Below are 26926 nucleotides of genomic sequence, written 5' to 3' on the forward strand. Positions count from 1 at the left end.
ATAATTAAAACAATTAAAAAGTTTGTTAAACAATCATTTTGCCCGAAAATGCATATTTTCGAGTCTAAAGGTGAGACGCCAGTCGATTTTCAAGAGTTCTGCTTATTCTAAAGCAGTTCTCATATAGTTCTGGGCATGTATATTGCCTTTCCAAAGAATTCTGATAATTAAAACAAGTAGACATTTTTTAAAACAGTTATTTTGCCCGAAAAATGCATATTTTCGAGTCTAAAGGTGAGACGCCAGTCGATTTTCAATAGTTCTTCTTCATTTAAAGCAGTTCTCATATAGTTCTGGGCATGTACATTACATTTCTAAAGAGTTCTGATAAATAAATCACTTAGAACTTTTTTAAACTAATTATTTTGATCGAAAAATGCATTTTTTCCACTTTAAAGGTGAGACGCCAGTCAATTTTCAAGAGTTCAGCTTCATTTAAAGCAGTTCTCATATAGTTCTGGGCATGTACATTACATTTCCAAAGAGTTCTGATAAATAAATCACTTAGAACTTTTTTAAACTAATTATTTTGATCGAAAAATGCATTTTTTCGACTTTAAAGGTGAGACGCCAGTCGATTTTCAATAGTTCTGCTTCATTTAAAGCAGTTCTCATATAGTTCTGGGCATGTACATTCGCTGCGTGAACTTGGCGTCTCAGTTTGTCCGAATCGATTTTTTTGCTTTAATGGCCGGAATTATTTGTTTAAACTATCAGGAACTCTAGAACTATTGTAAATAAAGCTAGAACTCTTATTTATTTATGAGTTTCCACAAAATGAGACGCCAATTTCACACACACCAATTTGTAATATTAATATTTTGTATGCACGTGAACTATCTACTTTTACTATTTAACTTAAAATGTCATCTAAACACATTCATGCACAGCTGTTAAAAGCGTAACAGTGAGAGACAAGCTCTATATCTCTGCGCGTGCATCAGTTTCAGAAAAATTATATATGTATGCTTACATACTGACATTGATATGGTTGCATGATCCGTGAACAGTCACGCGAAGTCATTTTATCCCACTTTGGAATAGGCGTGTCCCGATGCAAAATTAAAATAAACTCGAAAAAAATTATGATGATAGATCACGTTTTCATCAATCTGCATATATATATACCGGGTGTCCCATTTTAAAGGATCCACTCAAATATCTCAGAAACACTGCGTTAAATCAAAAAATGTTTCCTACAAAAGTTGTAGGGTTTCGAGGGGGACATAACATAGTAATATTCATATGACCTTGGGCCACTTCTCCAAGGTCAAGTGAAGGTGAGAATAAATGTTTTAAATGGAAACCCATATTTTTATTATAACATCTTTTTCTACTAATTAATTTGAACAACTTTTATCTGAAGCATTTTTTTATTTTCTTCAAAATTCACCTTCTCACCTTCAAATTCTCACCTTCACTTGACCTTGGAGATGCTGCCCAAGGTCAAATGAATATTACTATGTTATGTCCCCCTCGAAACCTTACAACTTTTGTAGAAAACATTTTTCTATTTAACGCAGTGTTTCTGACAATGAGATATTTGAGTGAGTCCTTTAAAATGAGACATCTGGTATATATATATTCATGAAATTTATTAAAATATTTATTTATTTATTGTGACCGATATTATTTGTTTGTTGATACTTTATTTATTTAAATAGGCGCCGTAGGAATTTTTCTGACAAGATAATTTTTATTTATGAGTAATATGTGTTTTAAATAATCTAATTCAGTTACGAAACTGTGTGAATAAATATGTTCACAAAGTTCTGGCGATGCGAGAAAAACCAGTTTAACGAGACGTGCATGTTTTTCTGTATATGTAATTGACATTTTTATTCACGCTCGTGCATCGCACCTCTATCGATTGAAATTAAAAAAAAAAAAAACAGGAAACAAGTTGCAAGAGACTGATTAACTAAAGAATCGTCATCGCTAATTATGATATCGATAATAGAAATTTTCCCTATTTCTTGAATACGATATTCTGCATATTTTATCAATCATTCAAATGTTGCGCTATTAACGAACAGATGATTAATTCTGAGAAAAATAACATATGTTTTAGAAATCTGCATAAAAATGAATTTATTTTGTGTAGAAATAATTTTATTAAATATAAAAATAAAAACAAATTTGTATTTCTACATTGAACGATTAATATTGTAATCAAAAAACGTGTATTTTAGATTTTCGGTTTTCAATAAAGGCTAAACTGATCGAGTTTTTAATAAACGCGCAATACATTATAGACCGTGAATTGAAAATCACACAAATCGCTCGATTCTTTTAATCTTGACTTGACTTTATTTTTAATACTTTATTAGTTAATACTTATTTAATATTTATTATTTAATTTTAATATTTTAATGTTTTAATATTTTATTATTTAATATTTAATTATTTCAATATTTTTTCCTTTATTTTGATATTATTTTGATATTTAATTATAGAGTTTGTTTATCACTCTATTTAGCACTGTTGTTAATTAGTTTTCTTATGTCATACTTCTTTATTACCATTCAACAAAGCCTTATTTATCTTCCTATGAAACATATGTTTTTATTCCTGGTTTTTCTATAATTTAAATTAATTAATTATCCCTTGTTTTATCTCAGCATTATGGTTATTGTCCAATGATACCCTTTAAACCAGTGATCGAACCCAGACACACAGGTGTTATGGCGGAAGATCCATTAATTTCCGTGCGACAAGGCCGTATAGCTGATAAACCTTGGATAACAGGAATTACATCAGAAGAAGGAACCCTTAAGGTAGCAGATAAGGGACTACTAACTTTCTACATAGATCTCCAGTTCAAAAACCGAGAGATTTACATGATATTATCATTTTAGAATTACAATTATCGGAAAACTGCGCAGGATAATTTTTCTTAGAAACATTTATAAAATTTTGAAGATAATTTTTAGAATAAGATCGGAAAACTACTTCTTCCTGTAACTTATTTCAACAAAGCTTGCTTGCATAAAACCTTATAAAAGTATTTGTTTTAGAAACAAAATCTAGATAACATGTAAATACAGTTTTAACATCACACTTTTAACCGTGTTGCAAATTATTACATATTAATAAATTATTGGATAATTCTTCGACACAAGCATTATTAAAATTTCGATTAATCTTATTTTATGATAACGTAATATAAAATTTCTTATATAAAATTTTTTTTAAGTTGAACAAACAATTTATGCATAAGATGCTCCTTAGGTATTTACGGACGAGATCAGGGTGAACATGTGAAGAAATTGAATAGTGATTTTCACAATGTTGCACCTCTCAGCTTATACTACGAAGAGCGATACCGTCTTCGAGATACACAATTTCGAGATGAAATAAGCACTAGTATTCGCGAATTCTACTTCGGCAATGAAGACATCGATGAATCCGATGAAGCTAGATTCAAAGTCATCGATGTAATTTAGTTTTTACTAATTACTATTTAATTACTAATTAATTTAATTAGTTTCTGTATTAACCTAATAATTTTGCAGATGTACAGCGACGCGTGGTTTAATCACGGCACTCACGAAGCTATCCAAGACTTTATTGTGAATCAAACTTCATCAGTCTATTATTACTACTTCGCGTACAGAGGGAGCATCTTTTAGCTCGATATTCGACGATAGAGAAAGGAATTATGGAGTGTCACACGCGGACGAATTGCAGTATTTGTTCCCTGTGGGTGAACAATTGTTCGTGGAAACGGAATTGTCCAAGGAGGATAACGAGATAATTAGTATCATGACCGAACTCTGGTACAATTTTGCAAATTCCGGGTAAGTGTTAATATTTTTAGCGATAAAATTTATTACTGAATACAACCAGCTATCTCACAATTCGGATTTACATCGTGATTTTATTATGACTTATATATCAGAATTTGGTAAATATGCATAATAACGGACCCAGCCCCAATCACCTTGACCTTGACATGTTGTCAAGGTCATAGGCCTGAGTAACCTCCAACAAATTTTAGCCGTCGCTTGCTGTTTAATAAAAAGTTATTAACAAAAAAAGTTTACTAAATAAAACCAATATTTGTGACACCATATACATTAAATATACTGTACTGTGAATGTACTGTGGGGAGTGGGTGCAGGGGAAGGGGCTCCGCCCCTCACCCGCTCACGCGTTTACTTTACTACATATAATATTACTATGCCCTTCAAGATAAATCATAACAAGACATATCATAACAAATCCCTCTCAGTTGATTTGCGTCATTCTTGGTGGCTAGATAGAAATTAAACGGAAAATGTTGCTTTACGAATTTATAAATCTAACCTGTAATAAACAGCGTTTCGATGCTTTCTTCGATATAATGAGCAAAGCATATCCATTGTAATGACATTATAATAACATTATAATAAATACTTTTCCATTATATATAGAAAAGTTGCAAAGAAAATATAAAATATCAGAAACGTATGTGCACACACACACACACACACAGGGGGGGTGCAAGGGGGGGCCTTCGGCCCCCCCTCCCGCACCCTCCCCGCCGGTAGGCAGGGTGGACCTCGCTTTACAACTTACAGCATGTGTCCATTGTAATTGAACTCTTCGCAATGCGTCCCCTACTGGCGGGAGGGTGCGGGAGGAGGGCCAAAGGCCCCCCTTGCACCTCCCCGCGCGTGTGTGTGTGTGTGTGTGTGTGTGTGCACATACGTTTCTGATATTTTATATTTTCTTTGCAACTTCTTTTGTTAATAACTTTTTATTAAACAACAAGCGACGGCTAAAATTTGTTGGAGGTTACTCAGGCCTATGACCTTGACAACATATGTCAAGGTCAAGGTGATTGGGGCTGGGTCCGTTATTATGCATATTTACCCAGAATTTTATATATATATATAAATTTTATAAAAATGTGAAAGACCAATGTGTGTATATAATAAAATTAATATTTAATCACGATAATAGTTAGCGTAATAATGTCTATTTTTTGCATTATTTTATCATGATTATCTTATAATAATTATACAATGAGTTAATAATGGAGTTATAATAATTTTTTCTTTTGATTATATACGTTGAAAATGATGCATTAGTATATAAGGTACATATTATAATAAAATTCTTTAGAAATCCAACGCCAAAGGTCACGAAGGCAATTCCCATAAAGTGGAAGCCGGTGAAAACAAATTATTCACCAGAGTATCTATACATAGGAAATTCGTCTAAGATAATTATGGAAAACAATCTTCTCTCGGAAAGAATGACATTTTGGAATCAGCTAACACATCGGATGAAGTTACATAGTGCAGATTTAAAAAATTTTAAGGACGAGTTGTAATTTACAGTTGTAATTAACATTTTTATAAATTGTTGTACGAAGATCTTTCAGTGATTGCAAGAACTTCAAAATGTTGAGATCTCTTAAGAATTTTTAAGAATTGATTTTCAAAATTAATTTTATAAGAATATATTTTTAATCTTAATTGAAACTTTATAAACAATTTTAATTATGGGTTATTATAAAATTTTGTATTAAAATTATTTTAATAAAGATATTAAATCTAATGTATATGTTCTCAAGTTGCATTTTCTTTATATTTTTTCTACAAGGCTTAGGCTTATTCTTTTTTTTTTTCTTTAAGTCTAAGTCTCTCTTCATAAACATCAATGCATTTTATGAAATCATTTGGTATCAATGCACATTTTCTTAATTTCTTATTCATAGATATAGTCGTAAAATTAAGAGTCATAATTTTTATAATCTTCCTATTAACAAAAATTAAAAGATAAATATATATCTTGTGATTATTAATTTTCTCAAATAGTAATAACATAATCTGTGCACAATTTTTCTATGTTATTTCAACGTGAACAGTTTCCATTTTTTAAAGAGTATATGATATTTTTCTTAAATTTTCTGAATAATCTAAACAATAAAATATAATTATTATAAATTCGCATATTTATGATTATATATTTATAATTATATATCTAATTATATATTTATAATTATATATATGTAATTATAAAAATATATATAATTATTTATAGAGCATCATAAATGTTACAAAATTTCTAAAAAATATGTCTGTTAAAGAGTCTTGTGTATTACTATTAACTGCAAAGTATTATATTAATCTGTAATATATAAGACAAAAAAATCAAAAAGGATTTTAGGCCGGAATAAATAGAGCAATACATGGTTCTAATTTTTCATCAATACTTCGTGCAGCATCGGCATGAGGAAATATTGAACATCAGTTCTAGTTTTATATTTTCTTTTAAAAACTGAGATATACGAAGTAAAATGCTCTCTCCGTCAAGACCACAAGGACATTGTTTTCTTTTCTTCTACACAACTTCTACCTACAGTCAACCAAAAAGTATATCTTGTTCTCTATTGTCCTTCCTTGTCCCTACATAATATTATCTTCAAATATGCAACGCATGATTCATCGGACAGCAATCGCTCGAAGGCAAAAATCATACCTACGTAGGTACAAAAAATGCAAGCATATTTTTATCATGATTTTTCGTACGTTAGGCTTTCTCGATATACATTGGAAACATCGTGAATGGAAAATATCGACTCATTCGAGCAAGAATAGAGCTATTTAGCAGATAAACTATATTTTGCCGATAAACATATTGGTTTGCTTTCTTTATTTATAATAAAAAAAAAGAAAGCATTAAAATATATTCCTAAGGCAGTCGTCTTGCGACAGTACAATTCAAAATTTTATAAGTCAACGTTAAAACATCTGATTATTTATGGTTATACAAGTGAAACCTTTAAGTATTTCTGACCTTCACACACAAAACAATGAGCTGCGGCGCATCCTTTTCAATCGCTCTTTCACGTCGAATAACCGTGAAAGTAAACATCTTTTTATTATTGCATTTCTAAAACTAAACGGTTAATAATTTCAGTTTTTTACTAATATTTCTAGAGTGTAACATATTCCTAAAGTGTAATTTATTTCTTCCATATATCTGTCTTATATTATTTTCTTGTTGTTCCTATTAATTATTAAAAGCTAAAACATGAGATTTTCTTACTTTTTGTGTATGTAATATCTGAAAAAAATGCAATTTTTGAGCGATTATCTCGCGTTTGGAACGGTCAAGTATTTTTAAATTGTACAAACGTGTAGATATCATATTTAATAATAAATAGCTAAATTTTCAAATTTTTCTTATTAATTGCGATTCACAAGAAAACTACCTTAAATGTGCGGCTCTTGTGTGACTCATCGTGACAATAGTAATTACTCGATGTCAGAAATCGTACATGAGTATAAACAGAAAAAGTAAAGCAGAAATACTTTTACCATGATAATTCGCATCGAGATACATTAGATTTTTCGATACACATTAGTCATATCATAAATATATAAAATATATAATACAGATACATTAGGATTTTCGAGACACATTATTTAGAATGTTTTAACAAGTTATTTCGATCTCTCTCATTATAATTATCATCATTGTTACAAATTCGTTATTATTGAATTATGAAAGAAATTTCTTCGTAAAAAAATAAGTAAAAAATTGCTTATTCAAGTAGTGCAGTTTTTTCATTCTTATTCTCAAAATTATTATCAAATTGTAAAACGTAAATGATTACTATTCTTTTTTCATATATTTTTTAATAAAATAATATTTCTTAAAAAGTAAAAAGAGAAAAACAGAAAAAAATTAAAAAAACATTACATAAATTTAATTTTAACAACACAATCAAATATGTATAAAATTCTTATTTATTAAAAATAATTAAAGTCGAGCGATTCTATAACTTTATAAAGATTATGTCAAACGATTAAAAAGACTAATTTTAAAAAAATGCGATTTTATTCAAAATTCCTAACGTATGCAAATATAACATAAAAAAAAGATTTATCAATTTATCGAATTTATATAACAAATTTTTTATTAATTAAAATAATTTTTATTTTGATTATTTATTTGTAATTTATGAGCACAGTGCTTTTCTTAAAAAGCCGCTTGGCTCAACACACATCTTACTTGAAAATTTCTGCTTGTGACCTCTCTTATTGCATTTTTTGATATTTTTGCCTGTTAGAAATATACGCTCGTAAAAATTTTCTTTGAAAATCTTTACTTTCTCCATTCATTTATCACTTTATGTATACAATGAATACACAAAAGCTGAAAATGAAAGAAAACCTGTTATAGACGGCAATAATCTTAGACCTATGTCCTGCAGATGGTCCATATTTGTACGATTCTTTGCCTATGTCTACGAAATTTTACTTAACGCGATTCATTCTTGATATTATAAGCATTTCAGAAGATTTAAGAAAAGTAAAATCAATTTTTCAAAATTTTTAAATATTTCCTTATGCGATCTGCTATATTCCTGTGATATTCAGCAATTAGTCGGCATCAAAAATCAAATATTAACTAAGTAAATAGAAAAATGATATGTAGAAATTATTGTACAACCCCATAGAGATTTGTTTGAATACAACATTAGATTCCCTATATCGACTATTTCAATTTTTTAATTACATATTTGTGTAATAATTATAATATTTGTTTATATATAATATGTGACGGCAGACCCTTGTCACATGTTTTAACCGTTTCAGCTTTTCACGCGTTAAACTCGAGGCCTTTCGGCTCGATCTGTTGCGCTCGGCCCAACTGGGAATGCCCGAGGCAGTCTATTGTCTGACTCATTTGGCGCTCAGATGGAACCATTTGGAAGGACTAAAACGCCAACTTTCGAAAAAAATGTCTTCTTTTTGTACATAAAACGTACTCAGCTCTCGACTTATAGCTAAATCACCAAATCCTCGGATCTAGCGATAAGTGTCTTTATTAATAAATGGTTGTATCTACTTTACGCAGTATAATCTTTGATGTATCAACCTGCCTCACGCACAACCTTATATAGACATGTACAATATGTTATATAAATATGTTAAAAAAAAAAAAAATTAACACTACTGATTTTGACATACATATATCACCAATGGCATGAATAATGTTAAAAAAATTTTAGCCGTCGTCTGTATTTTATTAAAATATTTTCGCGTTTAATATATCTATTTATATACGACTAAAAATTCATTTTTACATATATGAAATTTGATTTTGGAAGATAATATAAAATAATTAACATCAAGCTATGTGCGTATTCGTAAATTATTATTAAAGATTGTCGAATATAAGACATTTGCAAAAATGTATACGTTTAATTGTAGCTGGAGCCTATCAAAATTTCGTACTTTACTTCAATAAGGTCATTTTATGCTACTGAAAATTTGCTGAAAATAAAACTTTTGTTTAAACTATATACATATATTGTATTTACCAAAACTACATATAATAAAATCTTAATTTTTCCTTCATTTCGAGTCAATTATAAATTAATAGTACATAATTAACTTACTTATATACTTGATTAATTCAATTGATTTTATTCAATCCGTTCTTGAAAAGCTAATTTTTAACAAGCTTTTTCAAATTTGTAAAAATATTTTTATAATTCTTTTTACAAAATTTTACAAATATAATATTTTTTTTAGGGATTTCACACACACACACACACACATATTTTCTATAAGTTAGTGCATGTGTCGAACATACACCATAGCTATCTCTCACTTTGTTGTTTCCCCACTGTTCGCTAGTTTCCCCGCTGTTCACTGTTTGTACCTGAGTGGAAGGAAGTAGAGTAACTCTGCCATAGCCTGTCCCAAGCCAGGTTAAGAAAGGAGGAGGGTTGGGCGTGGGGCTAACAACCCCACCCAGTAAAAAGACATGTTAAAAAAGCTAAACAAAGCCTCGGAACACGGACGGACTTACGAAGCCAAACGCGGACAAGGAATGAGGAGGATCTGGCGAGATTGCGGGAAGAGTGGCGACGAATAGTACGCCAGGCCGAGGCCCTTCAAGGACTGTAGAGCCAATGGAAGAAGAAGAACAAGGAGGAAAGAGTATATAAAAAGGTCAAAATTTCTCGGGCCTTTACTTCTATAACTATAACGCATAACGTGTCCTAGCTACATCATAGCATTCTATCGTGCAAAGTATATTGTTACCGTGTGTTATCAGAAATTTTCGTAATATCTATTATTATATTCTCTTACAATAAGTGAACTTCGTTCGGTGAACAAAAATCCAAAAAAAACAATAAAATATTGTAGTAGTGTTGTGTTTCGTGTGTTCTTTTTTTGAGTGTTAGTTATTTCCATTCATAAAAAGATATGGAATTCAATCCGGAGCTGGCCATAAAAGAACAAATGCTGAGATATGCTGAAGAGCTAATGAGAATAGTATCACAAAAAAAACTATTCTTTGTTCCAACAAAATGTATGGAAGTGAATTGTGCTTTTGGAAATATCACCAAAAATTATTTATTGCCAAAGCTTGAGAGTAAATCGACAATAATAGGTAAGAATATAAAGAATAAATTATATAAAATTGTGTGTATAATAATAAATTTTAAGACAAAATTATTTTTTAATTCTCAAATATTGCGTATTACTTTAAGGTACCGATAGTTCAGAGAAAATGATACAATATGCGAGAAAAACATATAAAAGCAGCAAAGAAATTGATTTTGAAGTATTTAACATTCAAACTAAGAATCTACCCAAGAAATATATAGGTCAATTCGATCACATTTTCTCTTTTCCGACGATACTTTCTCGCAATGATATTCTGTAAGTATAAATTAAATTTTATTATATAAAGAAAAAAAGTTTTACAAAAGTTGTTTTAAATAAATAATATTTTTATAGAACCTTTTAAAAATTTTCACGAAATTGCTTTTTTTTTATTTTTATGTTGATATTTATGCAAAATATTATATATAATGATAAAAAGTACAACATATTGAAACAATAAGCTCTATGTTAATTGATTTTGGTGCAACATTAACATAAGATTAGTATTAAATAAATTTGTTTAGTCCAAAAGTATTATAACACATACATAACTGTTAGAAATTAATTATATATATATATTTTTTTTTTTTTATTTAATAGACAAGAATTTCGCAATATTTATAATATGCTGAAACCTGGAGGATACTTCTATGCAATGATGGTTATAAAACATGCGTTTAAACTTTATGAAATATTACACTACAAAAAATGGCCGTGTTCGATGTGTGTTCAACGTGTGTAGAAATAACACATAACACACTTTTCTCACGTGTACTGAACGGCTGCTGTGTTGATACTACACACTTTGAATAGAATAATACGTGTACAATACACGTAAATGTGTAGTTTTAATATGGTTAGGTGTTATACACACTTCTCGATTACAACTCGTTAACAACACGTTAATTCAAACACACTTAAAGCGTGTTGATATAATACAGAAAGTACTATGTTACACATATCGTACGGTACAACACACGTTGATAATAACGCACGAGCGAAACTAACACGGAAAAAAGAAACACATTTATAAGTGTGTAAAAAAATTAATTGAAAAAAAATACAAAGAACTAAAGAAAATATATAATGACTAACTCTGTAATGGGTGACTAACCATGTAATAAAAATGTATAATATATAAGCTAACTAATATATAGACCTATCTATATAACATGCTACCTAACTAAAATATATATATGTAAACACAACTCTATACAAATATATGTATAACAAAATATTATAATTTATAAAATCATTAATAATTGATCAGATCAGTATTAAAAGTTTGTATTTTGTGTTTAAATTCGTATAAAAGAAATAAAAATTTAATATAAACATATAAATAAATTAATCCTACGGAAAATCCATACGAAAAATGAATCAAAAAATTGGAAATCCCGCTGTAAAACAATTTTAGGGGTGTTCGACGGCCGTAGAAGTAACGTGCAAAATGTTGCATCATGTACATCGTATACACATAATGCAACGAATACGCGTAAAACGTGTAAAAACAACACGCATAGATGCATACATTCAACACACGTGTGTTCTTATTTTACACACGATGAAACGTGTAAAAAGTGTCTACAGAATAACACGCTTAAAATGTGTAAAAGTAACACACTTGTTTTTGCAATGTACACACTGCAAAAAATGGCCGTGTTCGATGTGTGTTCAACGTGTGTAGAAATAAGACATAACACACTTTGCTCACGTGTACTGAACGGCTGCTGTGTTGATACTACACACTTTGAATAGAATAATACGTGTACAATACACGTAAATGTGTAGTTTTAATATGGTTAGGTGTTATACACACTTCTCGATTACAACTCGTTAACAACACGTTAATTCAAACACACTTAAAGCGTGTTGATATAATACAGAAAGTACTATGTTACACATATCGTACGGTACAACACACGTTGATAATAACGCACGAGCGAAACTAACACGGAAAAAAGAAACACATTTATAAGTGTGTAAAAAAAATTAATTGAAAAAAAATACAAAGAACTAAAGAAAATATATAATGACTAACTCTGTAATGGGTGACTAACCATGTAATAAAAATGTATAATATATAAGCTAACTAATATATAGACCTATCTATATAACATGCTACCTAACTAAAATATATATATGTAAACACAACTCTATACAAATATATGTATAACAAAATATTATAATTTATAAAATCATTAATAATTGATCAGATCAGTATTAAAAGTTTGTATTTTGTGTTTAAATTCGTATAAAAGAAATAAAAATTTAATATAAACATATAAATAAATTAATCCTACGGAAAATCCATACGAAAAATGAATCAAAAAAATTAGAAATCCCGCTGTAAAACAATTTTAGGGGTGTTCGACGGCCGTAGAAGTAACGTGCAAAATGTTGCATCATGTACATCGTATACACATAATGCAACGAATACGCGTAAAACGTGTAAAAACAACACGCATAGATGCATACATTCAACACACGTGTGTTCTTATTTTACACACGATGAAACGTGTAAAAAGTGTCTACAGAATAACACGCTTAAAATGTGTAAAAGTAACACACTTGTTTTTGCAGTGTAGTGGTCCGTATATTTTGTCGGTATCGTGTTTATTGTTTGGGAAAATTGAGGATAATTGTTACGCGTGTCAAGATTACGGTCAGAGTTGCCCGTGCGAGGGCCCGGATCACCGGAAAATTGTGAAGACGGCTTTCGATACGTTACTTTGGTACACCCGTTGCGTGAAGACGCTCTCGCGCTACCGTTCGGGCTCTCGAGAATAGAAATTCGCGGACGCCTTCGACGATCTCCGTATCATACACCGAAAAATTGAGTATCGATATCTCTTTGATTATCGCCGCACTCTCTCTCATATTTCCTTGCGATCCTTCTACCACATTGCATTCCCCCTAAGAAATCCGACATTTATATTACTCCGTTCTTATTGTCGCGAATATTGTTACCGGCGTATGCTGAACAACTGTACAACGAAGCTATTCTCCTTTTTAGTATAATATGTTCTACTTTCTTTCTATATGTAACGTGAGCTTGGGATTTATTACGACACTCTCTCTCCAGATTCCTCTCCCCCTAAGAGAACGTCGCTCTCCGCAGAGCTACCGAAAATTCGCGTGTCGCGTATTAGTGCGTTAATTGAGACAGCGCGATTACGTGCGCCTGGCGCCCAATATTACCTGCTACCGTTCGGGGTTTTCCCTGATACCGAGCTACCGTTTCTCTTTCCTTTTTTTTTTTGGCATTTTGGGGCGATTATTCGAGATTATCGTCAATTTGGCCGTGTGCCCTCGAACCACGGCGGATTCGAGCGGAAAACACGTTGCAACACATTTAAACTATTCTAAAAATTTTAATATTATTTTAAATTTTCAAATTATTCATTAATCTGTGCTTATGTAATGTATTTTATGTTTTTAATATTTAATAGAATTTGCACTAATAAAATAAGATTTACAACTTTACAAATTATATAGTTAACAATATTGCAAATTACATAAAAACAGTTTTAAAATATATATATTTTTTATTATAAAAGTTTACAATTATTAATACATATGTAATATATTATCAGATTTACATATAAATAATCATATATTATGTACAATTATATTATATACATATAAATATATTTATATTTATATATCGCTCATTTGCTGCAACAATGACATAACTTAGAAATCAAAAATTTTCGAGTTGAATACAGAGAGAAAAGTTGCTACATTTGTACTACTATTAAATCATGTCTCCTGAAAAATCACATTTTTTTAGTTATGTCATTGTTGCAGCAAATAAGCGCGTTATACATATGTATATATAAATTTTTTTTATTTATATTATATTATATTATATTATATTATATTATATTATATTATATTACATTATATATACTATCACATAAAATAAATGAATAAGTTCATATTGTAGATAGATTAAAATAGTAGTTGATTGATACAGATAATTATTGTATGTTATAATATATAATGATGAGCTATTATGTTATGATATATTATAATAATCTGTTATGTAGAAGATCTAATATATAGGGCTTTTATACGCGAATATTTCTAATGTGTCATATGCGCCAATGTTCTTTTCACCTAGGCAATTGTACGGCAAATCTTCGTTAATTTTTGGCATTATATCCCATTCGTGTTCTAAATGCCATTTCAACTCTTCTTGTTCCTCAGATTTCAGTTGCTGTATAAAGGGAAGACCGCAGAAGATATACGCTGTAAAATAAATAATTCTCATGAAAAACATATATACATACATAAAAAGTTAATTGATTTACTGATAATATAATTCACACCACCGTTAAATAGCTACATTAAAACAAATTTGATTTCTTAGATAAGATTTTAATATCTATATTTAATATACGTATGGTAAAAAATTAAAATACTTACGTATAATGTAATCTTTTGATTTATGTGCAACATCAAAAGTAAAACGACATTTCTTGATTTCAAATCCCACGTTTTTAAGCATTTGTTTTATATCTGACTTAGCATCAAGTGCGTCATGAAATTTCGACGTATATTTCTTCATGTATCATAAAAATACAAAAATAATAATTAAAAATATGTAACAGGAGACTTACAATTAGAAAATAATATCTAAAATATTAACAAATGTATATGTACCTTAAAGTATTTGCCATAAGATCACTGCAAAAAATGGGCGTGTTCGATGTGTGTTCAACGTGTGTAGAAATAACACATAACACACTTTTCTCACGTGTACTGAACGGCTGCTGTGTTGATACTACACACTTTGAATAGAATAATACGTGTACAATACACGTAAATGTGTAGTTTTAATATGATTAGGTGTTATACACACTTCTCGATTACAACTCGTTAACAACACGTTAATTCAAACACACTTAAAGCGTGTTGATATAATACAGAAAGTACTATGTTACACATATCGTACGGTACAACACACGTTGATAATAACGCACGAGCGAAACTAACACGGAAAAAAGAAACACATTTATAAGTGTGTAAAAAAAATTAATTGAAAAAAAATACAAAGAATTAAAGAAAATATATAATGACTAACTCTGTAATGGGTGACTAACCATGTAATAAAAATGTATAATATATAAGCTAACTAATATATAGACCTATCTATATAACATGCTAACTAACTAAAATATATATATGTAAACACAACTCTATACAAATATATGTATAACAAAATATTATAATTTATAAAATCATTAATAATTGATCAGATCAGTATTAAAAGTTTGTATTTTGTGTTTAAATTCGTATAAAAGAAATAAAAATTTAATATAAACATATAAATAAATTAATCATACGGAAAATCCATACGAAAAATTAATCAAAAAAATTGGAAATCCCGCTGTAAAACAATTTTAGGGGTGTTCGACGGCCGTAGAAGTAACGTGCAAAATGTTGCATCATGTACATCGTATACACATAATGCAACGAATACGCGTAAAACGTGTAAAAACAATACGCATAGATGCATACATTCAACACACGTGTGTTCTTATTTTACACACGATGAAACGTGTAAAAAGTGTCTACAGAATAACACGCTTAAAATGTGTAAAAGTAACACACTTGTTTTTGCAGTGATGGGTGCGACTGCACCCATTCTGTAGACACTTTTTACACGTTTCATCGTGTGTAAAATAAGAACACACGTGTGTTGAATGTATGCATCTATGCGTGTTGTTTTTACACGTTTTACGCGTATTCGTTGCATTATGTGTATACGATGTACATGATGCAACATTTTGCACGTTACTTCTACGGCCGTCGAACACCCCTAAAATTGTTTTACAGCGGGATTTCTAATTTTTTTGATTCATTTTTCGTATGGATTTTCCGTAGGATTAATTTATTTATATGTTTATATTAAATTTTTATTTCTTTTATATGAATTTAAACACAAAATACAAACTTTTAATACTGATCTGATCAATTATTAATGATTTTATAAATTATAATATTTTGTTATACATATATTTGTATAGAGTTGTGTTTACATATATATATTTTAGTTAGGTAGCATGTTATATAGATAGGTCTATATATTAGTTAGCTTATATATTATACATTTTTATTACATGGTTAGTCACCCATTACAGAGTTAGTCATTATATATTTTCTTTAGTTCTTTGTATTTTTTTCAATTAATTTTTTTTACACACTTATAAATGTGTTTCTTTTTTCCGTGTTAGTTTCGCTCGTGCGTTATTATCAACGTGTGTTGTACCGTACGATATGTGTAACATAGTACTTTCTGTATTATATCAACACGCTTTAAGTGTGTTTGAATTAACGTGTTGTTAACGAGTTGTAATCGAGAAGTGTGTATAACACCTAATCATATTAAAACTACACATTTACGTGTATTGTACACGTATTATTCTATTAAAGGTGTGTAGTATCAACACAGCAGCCGTTCAGTACACGTGAGCAAAGTGTGTTATGTCTTATTTCTACACACGTTGAACACACATCGAACACGGCCATTTTTTGCAGTGTAATACTTTTCATTCGCCCGCTCCCTCTGCGAAGTAACCGAGAATCTACGCACGATACAGCGGAACGTGTAATCTCGATCCGGAAAACGGTCGCTTCGCGTAACCCGAGTTTCTCTTCGGTAACAGAGGTCACCGCGAAAGTAGACTTCGGTTTAACTTCCGGACGCGGGAATGATCGCTATGAGGACATCAAAGAAATCACACACACAGACGGGAATGACTGTCGACGACCCGGCACCTCTGAGTGGGCTCGCTTGTACAAAAAAAACGGAATCGGTATCCGGCCCGCCTCAGCCTGTCCCCGAAGCGAATTTATCTCCAATTTATAAAATTCGCTCGGTAACGATACGGTATTTCGCGAAAATTCCTAATAACAAAACAAACGGTAATTGCCGGTCATACGCCGGATCTTTTCCGCGAGCTGAGGCCGGCGTTACTCCGATCTTCTACTTCTACGGGTTACCCCAAGTGGCGGCCTTACAAATTGATTTCGCCGGCTGTGGTCGTCCCTCGGAAGTCAAAATCTGGGAGGTGCGCCCTCACTCTCGATCCTTCGATCCTCGCGCATCGATTCACGCATTGGCTTCCCCCAACCGATCGCGCTTCCCTCGCTGGGAGGGGTGTTAGATAGCGTCCCGCGCCGAATTCTTCGATCCAGTTGCCCCTCTTCGGTATCGGGGTAGATTTTCTAAACGGTGATTTCGCTGGTAGGCCCGTCTTAATTAAGCCCGCTAATTGCCCTGGCGGTCCGTCCGGCTGGCCAGGCCGACAACGGATCCTTTCCTGGGTCGGCGGGGCGTTCGGGCCGTCCAGGCCGTCCACCTGCCCTGCAGTAGCGGTGGCGGTCCTCGTGGCCTTGCGTCTTTCGGGCAGCCACTCCTCCTTTTCCTTAAGCGTCGGTAATATTGCTGTAAATTTTAAAGCAGCATCATTTCTCGGCGGGAATCGCGCGGCGGTAACCGGGCGCAGAAGAAAGAGAATACATGACCTTTTCCGGGAAAAATTCTTCGTGTCGCGCGCGAGAGGCTCCCCCCTTGCTCCCTCCCTACGGTATCCAGCATCTTCTTCTTTCTTGCTTTGACATAGTTTTCCTTCCGCCGTTCACTGGGGACCCTATGCGACTCGCTAACTACAATGAACTGTAGACGCGAACGAGACTAAACGAAACAAAACGAAAACGAAAGATGCGAAAACGGTACAACGCAGAAGTCTGCCGAACAAAAATCGGCGCCCTCCCAGACAAGAAGAGGCGCAACCCCCGGATCCCCTCCGCGGTCGAGTTACCGCCCTTGTGACGGACGCGTACCAAAGCGTCACGTCACAGTGTTGACAAATTAAATATATTAAAATAACTGTAATCAGTGGCATACATAAATACTATATTTAAAGTATACAAATTAATATAAATTTCACGAAAAAGAATTTAGAGAAGTAGCACTACATAATTATGTAAAACTTAATTAAATTTTATTTTTATTTTTACGCATATTAATTCTTCGCTGGTTTAGTTCTTTATTTCAAAGTAAAAACTTGTTATATTTTTCTTATAACTTTTGCTATGCAATGTGTGATTCCAGAATATTAATAAGAGAATAATCATGAAATATATACGTACACTTATTGAAATAATATATTTATTTTAAATATATTTTTATAATTAACATATTTTATAATTTAATAATGTAGTAGTGAGCATAACGAGAGAGATAGAAATAGCTTGTAAAAAATGCATTTTACGCGCTGCTGCTGAATGTCAGCGTAAACTCACGCAATTTCACTGTCGCGTCGAGACACACATGTAACGTCTCGCTGGATCAGCCGAACTCTTACTTCTCTTTTGCTAATAACTTAAAGATATTAAAGACTATTACCATTATTACTTATTACTGCTACTAAAATTCTTGACCATATTTTTCATTTTTTTATTTTTTTTACCGATTTTGTAATAATTGTTTCGAAATAAGCACAGTTAAATATTAATTTTTTTCTTTTTTAACAATATTAAAAGTAAAAAAAATATTTAATGCCTTAAAAAACATAAGAAAAGTTTATATATATATAATTTATGCTAAATTTATAAAATAACATTGTTTAATTTTCATATTATTTCATAAAAAATTTTTTATTTCTGTATTGTTCAGATATTCTCTTCTCGGAAAAATTATTCATTAAAGTCTTCTTAAATTTGGTTTTGTTATATATAATAATAAATTTAAATAATAAAATACAATAAATTTGGCCTTGTCACACACACATATAACAAATATTTATGTTAGATACAATTTATAAAGTTATTACCACTTATTTTATATATATATATATATGTGTGTGAAACGTATATTGTGAGAACATTTTCAGTGAACAATTGTACATTATGTAGACCAAACGTCATTATGAGGACGGTCCTCATAATATTTTATACGCAACGTATATTATGTGGACCGGACCTCACAATTCCTTTACCGACTTTTGTATATTATGAGTACCATTTTTATAATTATACAAAACGTGCATTAGGAGGACTTCTTAATTTTTGTGTTTTGTATATTGCGAGGACCATCCAATTTAATTTGTAATAATTTGGACATGATAAAATTTGACAATCATGTTTTGTTCGTGCAATTTAATGCACATGAAAAGATATTACATACGAAATAATTTTAACACGATTATTTATGACACATTTCTATGTAAAAAATAATTTAAATAATTATTAGAAATAATTTAAACTTAAAATAGCGATTTATGTGATAGTACTATTTTGATAACACAAGAAATTATCGATTGAAAAAATGCAAATCATTATTTGTCATTGTCGTTTTAGTGTAAAATACATGCCGTTTCTTTTACAGTGCGATAGATTGGTATTAAAATAATATATTTTCTAATTTACGGCTAAGAGTTTGAGATCTTAATTTGTGGAATCTTTTTGATAACTTGAGAAATTGCTGAAATATGAATAATATTTATGGCAACAATATTAATTATAAAATATAAATTGTATATTTAATTATCATATCTTTATAGAATTTTTTTTTCATATTTATAAATAAATTTATATTACTAAAAAATGAAATGATAATGTAAATAATATTGCATAATTTTTGTCAAACGGCGTAATTATTCAAACTAAAAATCGCAAATGATTGATCTCGAGCAATGTCAATTCATCATATATGCACGTAACATGTAATTACTTCATTCAAACATTTCAGTCCCCGTCTGGACTTTCTCTCTTCAGTGAAATTATAAAGATTACAAAGAAATGTATGTTATGTTGATAAACAAATAAAGTAAAAAATAAGATAAATAAGGTAAAAAATGATCAGTTCAAATTAGAAAAAAAGTAATTTTTTTATAATATAATTATAATATATTTTTTCATAGTATATGTTGCTTTTCACTACTGGAAACAATGTTATAAAATTAGTAATAACAATGTAATAACATGCTGACAGGAATAGTTAGCGAAATATATTTATAATAATTATACCAATATAACAAAAAATTATACAAATATAACAAATTTGTGCAATATATTAATACCCCTAAAGTGATAAATTTTAATACTCCTATCTTTGATATTTATCATTGATACATATTTACAAATGGTACAAATAAATATGTGCCAAAATAATAAAAATGTGAGAAAAATACAAAATGCAAAAATGACGATAATCACATCACATATCAAAATATGAAAAATTCGGGCTCGAGTTGTTTAACTTAAGTTGTTTAACTACTCACAAAGGATATTTTACAACTGTCCGAAACCGATTTGATTTTCTTTTAAATATGTTAAACACAAAAATCTAAAAGACACGTATTTTTTTATATGTTCGGATATTAAGATTTAAAGGGTAAAACACTTCTATAAAAAAACGGTTTTTCTTTTAGGGTCGAATATCGTCGAAACTATGAGATAGAAAAAAATGTTAAGCGAAAGTTTAATCTTTTGGAGAATACTTTAAAGTAAAAAAAAACATTTTTTTACTTTTATTTGTATTTTTAGTTTTTATCTAACATTTGACAAGAATTATGCAGTATTTACGTTAACACATTTTAACATTTAGTTATAAAATCATTTATAAATATGAAATACGACTTTTCTATAAAAATTATAATTAAATATACAATTTATTTAATAATTAATATTGTTTCTATAAAAATTATTTATATTTCAGCAAAGTTTCAAGTTATTAAAAAAAATACTCGTTCATAAATTAAGATCTTACGTTTTTTGGGAGTAAATTAGAAAATATTTTATTTTAATATAGTATATTGATCTACCGCATTGTAAGATCAGCATGTGTTTTGTACTAAAACGATAGATAATGATTTGAAGAATAAAACCTCTTCAATCGATAATTTCTCGAGTTAAAATAATACTATTTCATAAAGCGCTATTTCTAAATTCTTTACGTCTAATGTAGAAATGTTATAAATTATCTTTTAAATTTATTTAATGTCTCTTCTAGGTATTTCTTTTATGTACATTAAATTGAACGAAACAGCAAATGGCTTTATCATTTTATCATATGCAAATTATAGCAAAATAAATTGGATTGTCATCGCAATATACAAAAGACAAAAATTAAGAAGTCCTCGTAATGCACGTTTCGTATAATTATAAAAATGGTACTCATAATATACAAAAGTCGGTAAAGGAATTGTGAAATTCGGTTCACATAATATACGTTGCGTATAAAATATTATGAGGACCGTCCTCATAATGACGTTTGGTCTACATAATGTACGATTGTTCACTGAAAGTGTTCTCACAATATACGTTTCACATATATATATTATATTATATATATGATATTTAAATATATATGTATAATATATTTAAATCAATATTTAAGTCAAATGTTTTTGTCATTACTTACAATTCGCAGCAATATATTATTGATATCACAAGATGCAATATGGCGTTTGAAATAGATAAGAAGGACATAAGAAATAAAAGGAGCACGTAATGGGGATAATATATAATAGATTTCGAAGTATTTTTAACATATTTATTATATTTGTTTTGACAATTAATTTGAAAAATGTACTAAGTAGTTGATAACAAAATTATATTCTTTATATGAAACATAACATAACATTCTTAAGATATAACATTCTTTCTTTGTATTTGCTTATTTATATTTATAGATATAAAATTAATAAAGCAGTTGTTTGTTTATATTTAAAAAACTTACTAAATTTTTATTAGAATACAACAAAATATGTAATTATTTGTGATTACTACTTAATAATGTTGATCAATTATAATTGACAATAAGAAGATAAGAAAAATTAGTTAAAATACAAATCTATATTACTATTTGTATACACCTTACTTTTTAAGTATTTTAAAAAAAATACTTACATAAAAAATTAAAAAACTTTAACTGTAGAACAAATATGTAATTCTTTAAAATAAAAATTGTAGAAATATAGTATAATTGAAATATATAATTAAAATTGTTCTTACATATATGTATATAAATAATGTAACATTATAAAATATCTTGTATTTTTAAGAATTAAAAACAAAATATTTGAAATGTTCTTACATTATAATAACATACATTATTAGTATATTACAAAATATATTTTATAATGTAAGAATATTTTAAATATTTTGTTTAATTCTTTTAATGCATAGTATATGCCAAACATAAAATAAATCAAGTAAAGCTAAAAATAAAAAAACAATTAGGATTTTAAAGCCCTTTGCTTCTGCTTCTGATTCATTAGCCACGCTTTTATTGTGACAGCAGTTCTGCGTTTTAAAGCGATTGGATTCTTTTTAATTAATTCTTGAATTTCGTGCAACGAGGGTAACTTTTTCGAAATATAACTTCCGAACATATCCAATACAATCTTTTTTTCGGTTTCATTCCAATATACTCTTTTACATTTCCCATATGGTGATGCTAAGTAGAAAATAGAAAATGATAAATAAAATAAAAAGCAGAAAGTATATATTACATATGTATATATATTATTATATCACAGTTCTTACACTGTATTTTCTATAAAACTTACTAGAACGCTTTTTTTCTGAGAGAAGGATTTTTCTGTATCAGTATCACTGTCGCTTGAATAGAAATTATTCACATCTAAAATTTTATATTAATTAAAATTAATAACAATAAAAAAATAACATAAGTCTGTATTATGTAAATTTTTCTATTATTAAAATTATATTTGTACATATTATAACTTTGAAAAGGCAAACTTTTATACTTTTTTCTAGATTTCTTATTTCGTTGATTTTGTTGTATAGAAATGTTATAATGTTAAACAGATAGAAATCTAAGAAGATAAGTCATATTTTAATATTTTATACTTATAATTTGTTGATAAATAAAATTTATTAATAATTCGATTATTTACATTATTACAAGTTAAACCTTTTTGAAGTAAAAATTAATTTGTAAACTCTATGTAATATTTTAGATTTTTTATAATTAATTTGTTTAAGAATTGCAAATAAACTACCTACCACAATTTGAAGTACTTGGAATCATATCATTTTTGAAAGCATTATTTATTTCTTTATCATTTCTTTCTTCATCATTGAGATTATTTTCATTTTCATTTTTGCCACTTGCAGATTCTAATAATTTGGACATTCGTAAAATTTCTCGATGAACTACTGGCATTCTATAATGTTCACGATGAATTTTTTCTTCATGTCCCATGAAATTGGCAAGATCCGTAATTTCAATGTCCGTTAAGTTTAAGTTGACTCCTAATGTTGCTACATGCTTACGCAGAGTAGTACCTCGTAAAGTTTCAGGCTGATTAGCTTGACATTCAATTGAAAATCTGCGCATTAGATCACATGCTTTTAAGTATGCATGTTTACGACAATCCATATTAGGAATACCAAAAACATAAGGATTTGACAAACTAACACCGGCTTTTTTTCTATATTGAAGAATTAGTTCTACACATTTTTGTAATTCAGAATCCAATAAAACAGATACAGTACGGCTCAGCTTTCCACGTATTGTAAACCGCACATATTCCATCGCTATTTTTTGGCATTCTAATGAAAGTGCATTAAATTCATCTATATTCATTTTTGGATCAATTTTTTGATAATTCTTATAATCTTCAATTAAGGTCCTTTCCATTTCTCCTGCTCTTCGTCTATTAAATAGCTGTATTGATATTAATGTACTCTCAGAAAGCTTAAGCCAATCTTGGAATAAAAACGTTTGTTTTAGATTTTTGAAAGCTGTAGTACGTTGCATTTTCAAAAAGTTATCCAATTTCTTAATGTCGTCAATGGAAGAAAGAATAACTTTCTTTTTTCTTTTTAATTGTTGTTGTGTTTCTAAAGCAATCTTATTGACTGCTGGGCCATATTCATTATTTAACAACGTTAAAAAATTTTCTACTTGTTTTTGTTTTACAACATTGTCTTCGAATATTGTTAAAGAAATTAACGTTTTTCCTGCAGTTTTTAATAATGTGCCTAATGAGTTTGCTAATGACGGAATTTTGTAAGTTTTTGTGGAAGAATCAAAACCAGCAAGAACATTTATGACGTCGATGCATATTCTATAATATTTTGGATGATAGACTGATGATAAATCATCTATATCTTGACAATGCTGTTTAATTTCTAAAAGGAAGCGACCAAGTTGCCTCAATCGCTGTCGTATCATATCATGATGATGTGGAGATGGATATTTTAGACAAAGTTTATTTCCATGTTCCATAATTAATTGATCATAACGAATAAGACGTGTTATTCTATCGTCACGACATCGTGGCATTACTATTTGGCGTGAAACATTGTTGGCCTGGCTTGCGTATCTACCCATGATTTGCCGACTAAGCACATGACAAACTTTAGTACCTTTACGTTTTTGATCAATACAATGTGCTGTATGGTGCCTTAAATTCAGTTTATTGAAGAATCCTTTACATTTTGGGCAAGCGGTGTAATCTCGTGCAGTGTTTTTAGATTTTTCAGCAGGTCTTCTGCAAATTATCAATTCACCAGTATTTACGTCATTGCTAACGTTATAATAAAAATCTCCTTCCTTTCGCAACATGTTAATCAAATTTTTTCTTTCGTTACATTGTTTTGGTAAGTCACTGAAATCTTTCACTCGTTTTTCGTGTTTATGTTTTCTTTCTAAGTGCCGACTAATTTTTAATTGCCATGTTTTGCAAAATAAGCAGAAATGTTTTCTAAAAATACGTTTAGATCCTTTTGATGGAGCTGATTCGATATACATTTCTTCATCATTGCGCGATGATTTGCCGTAAATATTGGTTGTTAATGAAACATTAAATCCTGAATTAACGGAATTATTGAAAGAATTACTTTTTCTTAAAATTTTATTTGCAGATGTATTTAAGACATGTTCATCATCTTCCTCAGATGAATGTTTGGATGGAACATATTCACTGTGTGAATCAGAAAAGTCACTGTTATCTTGAGAATCTAAAACAATTAAAGTACTAACGTTAATGTTAATTGAAATTTACTTGTTTAAATAATACTAAATTTAAATAAAAAAATTAATTACGTTTTATTGGAGAATGAACCATAAAATTTTCATCATGTAGTTGTTTAGAATCATTGAAATTAGTTTTCTCTGTTAAATTGTGTAATGTATCATTTATCATCCCTTCATTGTTGTTCCTAAAGTTTTATATATATTAAAGAAAATTATTAATCACATATAAGACATTAGCGCATTCTTAAAAAATGACTTCCTTACCAATCTAATCCAAAAGTTGAATCTTCTAATTGTTTATCCTCAATATCTTCGCATTGAGGTACTACTAATTCATTTTCATTCCAACTCCAAGTCAATTCATTATTTAATGACTCCAATGACTCATTTATAGCTGATATTTCACTTTTCGTTAACAGCTCACTATTATTTAAACAGAATATATATATATATAATATTGTTAATAATAGTTTTATAAGGAATAGTTCTTTTTAAACACAGGAATGCAAAATATTATTTCTCTAGTTTTTATGCTGAATGCGATACCGGTTTCAAAAATATTCCATCACAATTTTGAAAAAACTCAAGGTCAAGATTGTATAAAAAGAGTTTTTGATGTACTTTAAGATGTTAAAACTATGTGACATAAAAGTTTTCTCTTTTTTAAATATAGTTTACTATTAAGACTATTAACCTTTAAAAGAAATTTTTGTGTACATTACTGTTAATAAGATTTTCAAGATTATTTTAATTACTTAAAAAATTTCTAACACGTTATACATATATTATAGTTATATTATAGTTATAACATAAAGTGCGTCCAAATAGTTCTTTTTTTACAATTTTAATTTCTTAAAATTGTAACATGATAGAACATTTTTGAAGCCGACATCGTATTCAGTATTAAAAAATTATAAGAAATGATATCTAGCATTTTTGCGTTTTTTTTTATTAAATTGTGTAATTTGTTTTGATTATTATTAGTAATAAGTGTGTGTGTGTGTGTGTGTAATACAAAACTTTTTATTTACCTTTCATTCAAAGAAGTTGCTACTTTTTTCTTAGCTGGTAATATTAGTATAGATGTAGAAAAAGGAACATTACTAATAATTTTGGGTCCATTATTTGGAACTTTATCAAATACAGTTTTTACAATAGTATTTTTATCTATAATATTATCTATAGTATTATTTATAGTATTATCATATATATTTTCTACAATAAAAATACATTTGGCATTTAAGTTAGAATAATTGACATCTGTAATTTCAGATAGAAATTCAAAATAGAAATTTATTTATAATTTCATGTAACAGAAAAATTTAAAAATTCGAAAAGCGCACGTATTAAATATATATCTGATATTATTTTGTATATGTATATATTCTGATATTTCTAATGTTTTCTGTGTTACATGCCACATAAAATTATCAATAAAATTCTATCTGGAATTTTGTCACGAATTATGAACTTTCTAAAGTGATCTTGAAACTGTATT

General features: G+C 29.2%; 1 protein-coding gene and 1 pseudogene across 1 annotated transcript; one reads left to right on the top strand and one right to left on the bottom strand.

Moving 5' to 3' along the window:
* Positions 1–1561: 1561 nt before the first annotated feature.
* The window catches only part of LOC145947361 (esterase FE4-like), a 33764-nt pseudogene continuing 8399 nt past the window's right edge, over positions 1562–26926 (top strand).
* LOC145947355 (uncharacterized) lies at positions 22582–26545 on the bottom strand. Its single transcript, XM_083057157.1, has 6 exons — positions 26460–26545; positions 25693–25851; positions 25498–25613; positions 23451–25412; positions 22991–23064; positions 22582–22878 (listed from the first exon to the last, which is right to left on the bottom strand). The coding sequence occupies exons 3-6, from the start codon at positions 25595–25597 to the stop codon at positions 22756–22758; spliced, it is 2259 nt and encodes a 752-aa protein (XP_082913283.1). The 5' UTR covers positions 25598–25613; positions 25693–25851; positions 26460–26545; the 3' UTR covers positions 22582–22755.

This window comes from Prenolepis imparis, unplaced genomic scaffold, assembly GCF_030444845.1.
Source record: "Prenolepis imparis isolate NDT839.2.m4 unplaced genomic scaffold, iyPreImpa1.0 SCAF_69, whole genome shotgun sequence".
Classification (NCBI taxonomy): domain Eukaryota; kingdom Metazoa; phylum Arthropoda; class Insecta; order Hymenoptera; family Formicidae; genus Prenolepis; species Prenolepis imparis.